The sequence below is a fragment of the Agrilus planipennis genome, unplaced genomic scaffold, assembly GCF_000699045.2.
Source record: "Agrilus planipennis isolate EAB-ADULT unplaced genomic scaffold, Apla_2.0 scaffold171, whole genome shotgun sequence".
Taxonomy (NCBI): Eukaryota; Metazoa; Arthropoda; class Insecta; order Coleoptera; family Buprestidae; genus Agrilus; species Agrilus planipennis.
Window position 1 is genome coordinate 314,000 of NW_020438994.1, and position 12,788 is coordinate 326,787.

At 34.3% G+C, this 12,788-nt stretch overlaps 1 protein-coding gene across 1 annotated transcript in view; it reads left to right on the forward strand.

The window, feature by feature from the left end:
* The first annotated feature begins 273 nt into the window (after positions 1-273).
* Positions 274-12,788, forward strand: part of LOC108739366 — a 31,725-nt gene continuing 19,210 nt past the window's right edge. Inside the window, exon 1 of the mRNA XM_018473246.1 lies at positions 274-478. Coding sequence (XP_018328748.1) covers positions 287-478 — 192 coding nt within the window. The 5' untranslated portion in view covers positions 274-286. The remainder of the gene's footprint in view (positions 479-12,788) is intronic.

Consider the following 12,788-nt stretch of genomic DNA (forward strand, 5'->3'; position numbering starts at 1 on the left):
AAATCAATTGAAGCCAATTTTCTTTCACACAAATCACTTGAAACTTTGAAATAAGTAAGTTTTAAGAGAAACAACTGACAACAACAAAGTTTGACATTAAGGACCCATGTTTCATGGAACAAATGGAACACTGATAGTTACGCTACTGAGCGGAACACTTATGAAATCACTTTGGTATATGTTTGTCGGACATTTTTTTGTTTGGTATACCTTCACAATTAAACTACGTTTCTATGAAACCGATAAAGTAAACAAATGGAAATCATTCTTAAATATTTACTGTAATATGTTTAAAGCATCAATAAAGAGTATTCTTGTACTAATAAGTTTAAGGCTTTGGTTACCTTGTGACTGTGATATTCCAGATTTTGAGTACGTTAAGCCAAATTCAGTTGATGGAGTCGTCGATCATTATTGCGCTCCGGAATATAATTGCGGATATGATGGACAAACATTAAATTTATTATGTTTGAAACAGGTATGAAAGGTATAACTTCTTATTTTAAAATTTTTTATCTCTAGAAAAAAACTAAGTGTGATTTCCCGATTCTAAACTGTCAATACTATAAGCAGTAAAACTTCCGTATCACAGGTTTTTCGAAAATGTAACTTTTTTTGCTGAAAATGACTTAAAATGACCTAATTATGAAAGACATACATGAGATAATCAGAGGGAAGATGTTTTGAGTAGTTTTTATTGAAAATAAATACTTTTAGATTACACTTAACAATTCATTTTGGTAGTTGTAGTACCTACTGTTTTTAGTTGGAAAAGGTCTGTTTATAAGAGTCAGATGAAAAAGAAAAAGGAAGAAGGTGCTTTAAATTATTTGTAAATAAATATTTTATAGTTACATAACATATGCGAATTTCACAGTCACTGATCATAGATAATAGTCACTACTCAGTCGTTTCTGACTTCGCATCTATTGTTTATATAGATTCGCTTAAAAAGTGATATCCACTCAACAGTCGTTTATACGATTTAAATAGATACAAATTGTTACCGTTCGAGAAAGGTACAGGTATAATGTATGTATATAAAATAGGGGAAGGGGGCACTGTTGCATACCTTAACTTAACCTAAATTAAGTTAGTTTGTGTTGTTTTACGTTAAGGTGGGTAGTTTAAATTAAGGTATACAACAGTGCCACCCTTTCCGTATTTTATATACATACATTGTATGTGTACCTTCCTCGAATATGAACAATTTGTATCTATTTATATTGTATAAACGACGGCTGAGCATATATCACTTTTTAAGCGAATACAACATAAACTGCAGAAGCAAAGTCGGAATCGGCTAAGTAGTAACAGTTATCTATGATCGATAAGTAACTTTGAAATACCCGCATAGGTTATACATCTCTATGATAAAATTGTTGAAAACACCTTTCCCCTGTTTTTTTCATCTGAGTTTCTTGTAAATAGACATTTTCCAACTAAAAGCAGTACTACAAGAGTTTAACCGTTAACGGCAAGTGCCGAAATGAACTGTTGGTAACTGTGAAGTGCAATAAAAAAATGTTTATTTTCAATAAAAACTACTCAAAACACCTTCCCCCTGATTATTTCATGTAAGTTTTTCATAATTAAGTCATTTTAAGTCATTTGCAACAAGAAAAAGTTATATTTTCGAAAAAGCAATGCGTCATTTTGCGGATCTATTGCGGGCGGGTCTGTCGTTGTTAAAGGGGCAGTATAGTGAATTTTAATGAAATATCTAAAAGTAAAAATGTTTCATTTTTGGACAACGAGGCAATGAAGTTAGTTATCGGGACCAGGGTGACCAGAACTTCTCCTCGACGCGTAGCCGACCCGTGGCGCTAAAGTCGCCCAAAATCGCCACGATCGATTCAAATGCTAAAAATTAAATACATTACATATGGGAGACGATTCATCATTGGTCGAAATGTAGGTGCCTGCATAGCGCGTGATTCAAATATTTAGTATTCATATAAAGTTCGATCTATGCATCTATATGTACATAAAACTAGAATAAAATTTTTCATAGTTTTTAATTTAAGAAAAAATTTTCATTCTATTGTTTCATTTCAAAAGTCGCCCATCGGCAACGAGTCGCCTTCAAGAACATTTTAGTCGCCGAGACTTGTCAAAAGTAGCCTAAATGGTTTTAATTACATAATCTTGGTGATTACAATTCGTAGAAACTATCTCACTGTTTTATTTTCCGCTGCAATAACACTTTTAAAGAATTCTAATGTGGCATTACATAATTTTCCAAACGAAAAAATCGGATAAACATGGAACATTTTAAGTCCATTCACAATCATACAGTTGCAGTGCACACTTTAAAGACGACGATTTTGTTTGGAAATACAAGGATTTGATGCCTGAGCATACAGCTGTCAGGTTATTAAAAATGGCGATTTTTTCTTTACACCTTGGAGGAAAAGACTGCAAGAAAGCCGCAAAACACGTCAGTTTATATTAGAAAACGTTTTGTATTTAATAGACTGTCAGATAGCGAAAAAAGGAAAACAATTTTAAAAACCAATTTATTACAGTTTGCTAATGATAGGGGACATATCTACAGTCACAAGCTACAGAACAATGTATTAAATAACATGGATATTTAAACATTAATTTTAGTTTGTTAAAAAAAACAGTTTCTCAAAACAAAACTTGTTACCATCCGTCATTCATTTTAATAGAAGACTATACTCTACAATATTTTAAAAGTTTATTGGCGGACGGTTTTCTCGAATGCAAGATTTTATCATAGTAATATTACTTTGTATAAAAATTATGTAACTTGAAACGATTTTTGGCAGTCTGCCAAAAATAATTTAAAGTAACGTTAACGTAAGGTTTGAGAAATTTCACAAGGCAAACGATTTGCCTGTGTGTATATATCGAAAACGTATTTATCAATTAACAAATTTTGTTCCCATAACTCCAAACAATTCTTTACTGTGGATAACTTGTGTAACAGACTAACAGATCTTATAAATAAAATTGAAAAACTGTTTTAAATTTGCAAAAAAAAATAATTTTTAACAACGTTTTCCAGTCTGCCATTTTTTTTGGAAATATTTGGTTATCAAATAGACACGAACTATCAAATGGCAAACGAGTTGTAATGGTACAGATGTCAGTATTATGTATAAGAACATTTAGTTTCTTGGCGACACAGGCCGCTCACTATTACACATTGCACCACAAATGAATCAATTTTTGTCACTCTGCTATTATTTCTCTGCTTTGTTTAATTATTAAATAGACTAAATATTGAATGGCAGACAACTTGTGATGGTTTCAGTTTTATGTATAATGTTTGACAGCACTTACCTACATATCATCAAAATTTGTTTTAAGTCTTGGTTTCAATCAATATATGGGTATTAAATAGGAAAAATATTGATATTTAAAGGTACTAGTGTCAATATTTGTATTTAAAAGTTGCTTAGCAGTACTTATCCATGACAATTAATTATACGGAAGAACAAGCTTTTAGTTGACTAAATACTTGTTGCATATTTTTAAGTTTAAGTGTGTGTTTCTAAGAAAAACATAATAAAAGAATGTATTTTATAGACCAACAGCTCTGTTACGAGGGTGCGTTTTTAAGTTTGCGGAATGAATAGGCAGGTCCTTAGTGAGGGTACTTACCTAAGTCATTACGAACTAAGTAACTCATTGTTAGTATACCAAGTTTTTATAGTCATTATATCAGTAGTCTTTGAACTATCGTCGACGAAACAAGTCAATCGGGAACAAATTGTGAAATATGGAGAAAATTGAGTACCGCGCTTTTATAGTTTAGTATAAGTTCCTTACCAAGCGAGGAATTTCAGTTCAAACCATAGTGGATGAGATGTTATCCGTTTACAAGGACTCTTGCCCAGGTAAAACCAGTGGCATACCCACTTTAAGCAAGGCAGGGACTCACTTGAAGACGACCCACGGCCAGGCCGACCGATCGAGGTGACCACTTCGGAAATCATTCAAAAAGTCGAAAAATTAATATTGGAAGATGCCCGAATTAAGAAGAAACAGCTCGTAGAAATGGTAGAAGTATCAGATACAACCATTTTTAAAATTCTTCACGATCACCTTGGCATGACTAAAGTCAGCGCAAGATGAGTGCCGAGAATGCTCATTCCGTCTCAAAAACAACAGCGTGTGGAGTGTTCTCGCGCGTTTTTGGACCTCTGTAGTGAAGATAAAGATGTAGTATTGATTCGAATTGTTACTGGGGACGAAACTTGGGTTCATTATTACGAAACTGAGTCCAAACAGGACTCTGCAGTGGCACAAAGAAGGTACACCACCACCCAAGAAGTTTAAGGTGTCATAGTCGGCTGGGAAAATCATGGCGACAGTTTTTTGAGACTCACAAGGGATTCTGTTGATCGATTATAAAGATAAAGATAGATGGTCTACAATGAATAAAGTTAATGACGAAGGTCTGCTACGCTTGGAAAGCGGCTATATTCCCAATTTCGCACGTTGCGGCTCCGTACTTTTTCAAGTTTTTCCATACTTTTATAATACAATGGTGATAAAATCAATAAAAGTATAATTGTATAAATATGAAATAAGTATAAAATAATGTTAATTGTTATCGTAATAGCTGTATAAGAAAAATATTTGTAAGAAAACCTGCAGATCTATGTTTTATTTTGAAATACACCTAAAATTAGATAAAATTGAAATTTGTACCATCATTGTCTGCTAATCAATATTTGGTCTATTTAATGAAGACATAATGCAGGGAAACAAGTGAAGGATCATTTTCGCCAGGAAAAAAAATATACATAATGTTAGCACATGTACCATTACAAATCGTCTACCATTTGATAGGTCTATTATTTGATTATTAAATATTATAAGATAACCTTTATTTTATTTTACAACAAGAAAGATGAATCAGAAAGATTAAAATATTATAAAATGTCCGATGACTGTCATTGGTAATTAGTAAACACCTGATTATTTTTAATAAGAATATTGTAAGTGTGTTGTCTAAATGTATACCACGTTAATTATAATAGGTATATAAAAATAAAGTAATTTGAAAAACTATCGTTCATCAATATCGATTATTTAATCAACCCCATATGAATAAAGGGACTAAGTACATAGAATAAGAACACAGTTGCGGGAAATAGTATGTTCCGAAAGGCCAACCGATTGTGAATTTCAATGTTTCTCCAGATTGTAAACGACATCCTATTCTATACGAATGCGGTTCTTGTGTATCATCTGCGCCGAATGTGAAAAAGTGAGCAGCCACGTTTGGTTGGTCGACTTGTACTTAGTTATTGTACAATAGACTTATTACTTGCCATATTTTCTCACCTAACCTGTTCTCTTTGTAAATCGTCTTCTTTTATACTTCATTTACTTTCTCTAGCGAAGTGCCCCTTCCAATGTCTTGGATGCGCGCTGGCAAAATCGTAGGTAGGGAGAAAAAAGCTCATTATACTCTCGACTCTTATCCATTAAACATACTTTTTCATACAGTACTTGCCAAAAGTTTTGTTCAATCATGAATAGTAGTGCGAGTCGAAAACATGAGTTAAAGCCTTTAATGTGTCTTCAAATATAAATAAACATCTCGTTGATATTTCCAGTAGTAAATGGTACCAATAACAGCACATTTGAGCAATGCAATTGTAGTGGATAAAAGGTCAATTTTTCCGTGCAGTACTGTACGGATTATACACTCCTCATCGGTTAAGAGTTTGGCCGAGAGTTGTCTCCTTCCTTTTCTGGCCTAGTGCTGTTCTTTTCTGCTTTGCGCCGGTCAAACTGAAGGTCACATCACTACAGAAAGTAAAGGAAGTATGAATCGTTTAACTTTTTCTTCATTATGACTAGAACGTTCTCTTCTGGCTCTTTAACATCACACTTGACATCAATTTAATAATTTTCTAGTATTAATTTTATTTATTTAACGGGTATTTATATACACAATTTGATAATTTTCTAGTGTTAATTTTATTTATTTAACGGGTATTTATATACACAATTTGATAATTTTCTAGTGTTAATTTTATTTATTTAACGGGTATTGATGTACACAAGAATACTCTCTGCACACTTTAAACTACTACTTATTTGTATCACACTGTATTTACTGGTGAATTATTACTGAATAGCTCTGACCACATACCAACCAACTCCAGTCGTTATCCAAAGGACTATTAATATTGTCGTGAAATTCTCTGGAACAACCTTCAGCTTTCTCGAGAATTCTGGACCTTTATTATTAAGCGGCATCACTCGGAGCATTATTTGTTACTCTCGACGTTTTAATAGAAATCTTGCCTATCATCGACCGTGTCCCTGCCTGTGCGTATACAAAAGATCCTTCAGTAATCAGTATTCAATGTATTGATTCTCATGTACGTGCTTGTACTTGTACACAATTATAAATTACCTAAATTAATGATTAATATATTGTCTTATTAGTGCCCAAAAACTATTATTATATCAGCTTAAATAATATCCTTTACTTTGTTCCTGAAAAATGAAAGCATATAACGTCTAGAGTACTTGTTTTTCAAAATGTTCTAATTCGCTGATTTCAAATTTGTGCAAATTAGACGAGATGCTTACCCTACGAGTATGATTTCTACGCTAAACATTCAAATACTGAGTCAAAAATAATTCGAAATTGAGAACCACATTTGATGCTAACCTTTTCTTTATTAAGAGCTACTTGTTCAATAAATGATAAATTGTTTTATAGTAATCTTGCTGAACAAAAAATAGTGTTTGGATACACAAATTAAAAAATCACCCAAGTACACGTACAACTCTCCTTTGTATGAAACTGAACCCATTTATACTATACTTTTGTGTCCTAATAAATGCACGGATCCATAACCAACCATCCTGAAGAAGAACACACACCCATTCTTCTATACTGTAATAACTTGTACAGGGTGTAATAGAAATAAATGTCGAGCTTTGGAGGGTGTATACTAGATCCAATAAACAATGGCAGGGTGAGTTCAGCAGCGTGGTTAAGAGTAAAAAATCATTTTAAGAGAATCACATTTTACAATCCGAAGATAGTCCTGTGCCTGCATTGGCATCATAGGTGTCTGCCGAACCCCGTATGATAAAAACTCTGCACCATAATCTTTTATGGGGGTGAGACGGCCGCAAATTTTTTATGGGGTTTTACTCACATGACCACCCTCTTTCGACCCCCCCTACCCCCACCCCCGAGCCATCATCTAACTCCCATAACTTTTTATGGGGGTGAGACCGCCACGAACTTTTTATGTTACAGTGGTGGGGGAGACCTCCTCTTTCGATCCCACCCACCCCCTGCGGGGGTGGGGGCCATCATCTAGACATTTATCGAAAGGTGGATTGATATGAGGTGTAATGATTTGGGTTGTTCTACTTTTAGGGAAATGCGAAGATTAGCTCAGGTGATGATGGTGATGGAAATCTAAAAAATTTCGCACCACACGTTTACCGACAGCAGTACCATATTGGCGGATTGTCTTATTTGAAAAGGATTCCGTTATGATTCAAACCCATAGATACGTAGCAAGATGTTGTATTTGTGAATTGGTTTATTGAACTGTGCAAGGTTTATACGTTAAAAGAATAAACGGCTGTTAACATAAACCCTGAATCGCATCTAATCCAACAAATGAACAATACATGAGCATAAAGATACAAGGATACCACACTAATACTGGTAATTACCATTTCATCGAATGAAGCTTTGTGGGTCGCATTTATGAACTAGGGCCGGAATTGAATTTGCTTCTACTTTGAACTACATTTTTCTCGAAAACGGTGAACATTCGGACATAGTATTACCTCCTCCAAGCTCGGAGCATTTATTTCTGTTACACCCTGTATAATTAGACGTTACAATATTGTTTATGTATTACTGAAGTTGTGTTATAAAACCATCTAATTGTCGCTCTTGCGCTTGTAATCACAGCAACATTTTAATTGTGACTGAGGAATTTTTAGGCCCTACAATTGGTATGGCTGCTTACAAAAAGTATGAAAACAGTTCTTAAAGTATCATATTTAAAAATGAAGACTCATACTATAAGTAAAATTAGGATTTTGTTTTGCGAACATTGAAGCGTCTGGCAGAAATTACTGCCGACGGGAAGTGTCTGACAGTATTAGTTAATTTTTTTTATTAATTTTTAACAATATTCTATGAAACATTATGTAAAAATCAGCACTTAGACTTTAAGGAAAGTGTGTAATATTTGTACGCTCTTGTAGCACCTGTGGTATCTACAAATTGGTCGAAGGCTTAAATTAGAAGGTATGCATATGCTCCAAGTAAAACTAACAATATTCTGACTCACCCATTTCGTCACTTATAACGTATATAACGGTGCGGCTTACAAGTTGCTATATATCTCGTTTTCACTTGTCATGGTAATATCAATTGTCAACGATTTTCCCAAATAAATAATGATGTAGGTCAGGAGGGAGCAACCTTTTTAATCAACGGACCAATTTAAATTTTAAAATTTTTTGGCAGGCCTCACATAAAGTAAAACTTTAATAATAAAAAAAATTAGAATAAAAAAATATAAAATTTAAAAAAAGTAAAGATTAAATATACAAATTTTAATGCAAAATAAAAACAAACAAGAAAAGAACAATAAAACGAATTGTCTTGAAATTTTTAATGAAAAATTTGGCACTGTTTTTACGATACAAGCTGGAATCAACCGGAACTGATGAGGTACCTACACGTACGCAGCTTTCTAATCGTGCATCACTCAGTCTTGATCTACCGAACAGAGGCATCATTTGCTTTGCATTTTTCGTCAAAAGCGGAAATTTCTCAGGGCTCACATACGATTTATTAAAATTTTTGATGTTTGCTGAGAAAAACACATTTTTTAAATCGGTATTATTCTGCATGTCAATCGCTTCCATTTGAAAGTCTTCGAGAACTATATCCATATCGATATTAAATGGCGAGGAAAACATTTAAAATAAATTCAATTTTAGAAAGGAAAACGAACATAAACAGTAACAAAGAAGAGAAGATTTTCTAGATGTCATATTCTAGATATTTGTAGAATAATTTCAGATCTCTAAACAGATGCCGTGAAGTCGGAATAATCGATACAAACCGACATAAGACGAGCGAAGAAGCGACAAAATATGTAATATAATCGTGAAATAGAAATTAACAAATAATAGTGGTGTTAGTTAGAGACTAAATAGTTAAACAAATTAGTGAATAGTGAGAAAGGTGTTGAATTACGCAACAATATTGTTAAATAATTCCATTGCCTTTAGAACAAAATTACTTATTGGACGTTGCGGCGACAAAGAGCAGATATCAGCGTTGCCAGATGAATTTCTTTTTCTTACCTAGTTTTTATCAAAATTTTCTTGTATTTCCTGGAGATTCATACGGCGAAAAAAGGACGTTTAAACAATAACAATTCATTCGGTGCAGGAAAGAATGACTTTTTCCTTCTGTAGTTATTTAACACAAACTAAATAAAAATCGCACTTTCCCTAAGCTGGCTTTAAATTTCCTATGTTTAGGGAAATTTCCCTTAGGTTTGATATTGCTTGCCAAAAGTTGAACGTGTTAGTAGAAATCCTTCTCCATCTTACTGCTTGCAGAGAAAGAGAACTGCTGAGGTAGATTCGAATAGTCTGCTATATAGTGACAAGGCAGCGCTTACGGAATGTATATGTTAGATATGTATCAGTTCTTTTTTATAAAATACCTAAACCGAAATTTATAATTAATATTTTCTTTTACCCGTGTGAGTATACCATAATGAGCTGTTTACGTAAGGTCATCGTTAATGTCGTCATTTTGGCAAACAGAAGACTTATACTTTCATGGAAGTTAGGTCATAATATTGAAACAGATACGACAGGTTATAGCGTCTTACTATCTCTGTCAAAAAGCGAAGGTTTCAAAAGCTAGCGTCGGATTAATGCATTCTGTTATTTCCAAGGGACCAGAGGATCCAGTTCGTGTTGATATGCTCGGTCCATTACCAGCTTCAAGGGGCGAAATAACTCAGTTATTGGTGTTGGTCGATTCTTATAAAACAATATAAAACTTTATACCTTAAAAACAGCTACAACTAGGTTTCTTAACAAAATTATTAATGACTACATACCCAAGGAACAAAAGCCAAGGTGTATATTAAGCGACAACAGAACAAAATTTACATCATACGTATGGATTTCTACCCTAGAGGGTCTCGGTATTAGAATGAAATATATATCAGTTTATTTTCCGTAGGAAATTAACGGAGTGGTATAACAAAAAGTAGGACGGTTTTTTAAGCTCTATTGCTTTGATAAACATACTAGGTGGGCGCTTGTGCCAGATTTCATTGAGTAGTGTTTAAACCAAGTTACTAATGACAGTACTGGTTCTTTTGTTTATTTTTTGCAAACATATAAGAAACCTCCAAATTTTATTGATAAAACATTAAAATTTCCAACGACTAATGAAAAATGAGATGCTTTGCCTCTAGAATAAAATTGGGATTTGGTTCATAATCGGTTACAAACTAAAATGGAAAGACGTGCTGCTAAAGCTGATGCGACTTCCAATCCTATTGTGTTTAATGAGGGAGATCAAGTCCTTAAGTCACATCTGCAGTCTTCTGCGGGAGATCGAATTATTTGTAAATTCTTTTTCTTATATGAGGGACCTTATGTTATTTTACGTAAAGCCGAACCTGATTCGTACATTCTCGGTGATTAAAAGGAACTAAATAAACAAAATATAAATTTAAAATTATATAAAACTGTGGCTCTAATTTTAAATTAGTGTATGAACCGCATCTTCAGATACCTTTATTTTACCTTCTGTATGGTATTCTTTAATAAAGTTAAATGTGAAAGAATCCACTTCGATTACATTTAATACCCTGAGAAGAGAATAACACCTTGTAGAGTCTACTCAAAGTTTTTCGATTTAGAATTCTCAGAAACAAGACAAGTCAATTTTAGAAATACAAGAGTTTGCCCAGGATTTCGCTTACAAGCAATGAAGTACATTTAAATCTTCGTAGTACTTGAAATGTCGCAGGGTACTCGACGAAACGCATTTTTAGATCTATGAATGGGTAAATTAATATAACCCATATATGTATTAGCAAATATTCTGTCAACTTTTTTGATACGGTGGTATCTTGTATGAAGACTTTCTGACGTAGTTTTTAATAATCTTTAACAATGACACTGTTCTTATTCTTATTATTTATTATTGGTCTATTAAAACAGGTCAATTGAAAAGTCCCCGGCCTTAAATAGTAAAACACATTTTTTTTTGCAAAATTTGTTTTTTTTATTCAACATAATTCCCTTACACTGATTATAGCGATCCTCCAACTTTACGATACCATTTTTGTAGTACGATTTGTCCTTTGCTTCAAAATAGGCCTCAGTTTCGGCGATCACCTCTTCATTCGACGAAAATTTTTTCCCAACGAGCATTCTTTTGAGATCTGAGAACAGGAAGTAGTCGCTGGGGGCCAGATCTGGAGAATACAGTGGATGCGGAAGCAATTCGAAGCCCAATTCATGAATTTTTGCCATCGTTTTCACTGACTTGTGAGACGGTGCATTGTCTTGGTGAAGCAGGACTTTCTTTTTCTGCAAATGCGGTCGTTTCTCGGCGATTTCGTCCTTCAAACGGTCCAATAACGCTATGTAATAGTCGCTGTTGATGGTCCTTCCTTTTTCAAGGTAGTCAATGAAAATTATTCCACGCGCATCCCAAAATACAGACGCCATAACCTTGCCAGCCGACTGTTGCGTTTTTGGACGCTTTGGAGCGGGTTCATCGTGTGCAGTCCACTCCGATGACTGTCGATTGGACTTCGGAGTGAAATGATGGAGCCATGTTTCATCCATTGTCACATATCGACGCAAAAACCCGGGTTCATTACGCGTGATCATCTTCAAACACTGCTCTGAATCATCAACTCGTCGTTGTTTTTGGTCAAAAGTGAACTCGCGCGGCACCCACTTTGCACAGAGCTTTCTCATACCCAAATATTCGTGAATGATGTGATGTATACGTTCCGTTGATATCTGTAGAGTGTCTGCTATTTCATTCAATTTCAATTTACGGTCATTCAAAATCATTATGTGGATTTTTATAATGTTTTCGTCCGTAACAGCCTCTTTTGGGCGTCCACTGCGTTCACCGTCTTCGGTGCTCATTTCACCACGTCTAAACTTAGCATACCAATCCTTGATGGTTGATTTTCCTGGGGCAGTGTCCGGAAATTCGTTATCAAGCCAAGTTTTTGCTTCAACTGTATTTTTTCCCTTCAAAAAGCAATATTTTATCAACACGCGAAATTCCTTTTTATCCATTTTTTTCACAATAACAAAAGTTGCTTCACTAAAAATCCTATAATTCACAAACTAATGATCCGACAGCCGTCAAATTTATAGACGCGTCTTTTGAAGGTTAGCACTAACTGAAAATCATATGGATTTAGTTCTGGTGCCGCCATCTATGTGTCAGGCCGGGGACTTTTCAATTGACCCTAGTAAACTGCATGTTTGCGAAATCCTGGGCAGACCCGTGTGTTTCAAGAATTGACCTGTCTTGTTTCTGAGAATTTGACATCAGCAAAGTTGATCAGGCTCTATCACTTAAACAAATGTTCGGATAAGCAAAAAATATTTCACAGATAATCTCCCACTTTTCTTCGTCTTCATTTTATCCGTTTCCTCTTTCTGTCACCACCCATGTCCCATCCATGATCATCGTAAGGAGGCTGAAGAATGCCTATCGTCCTACTCTCCGAATT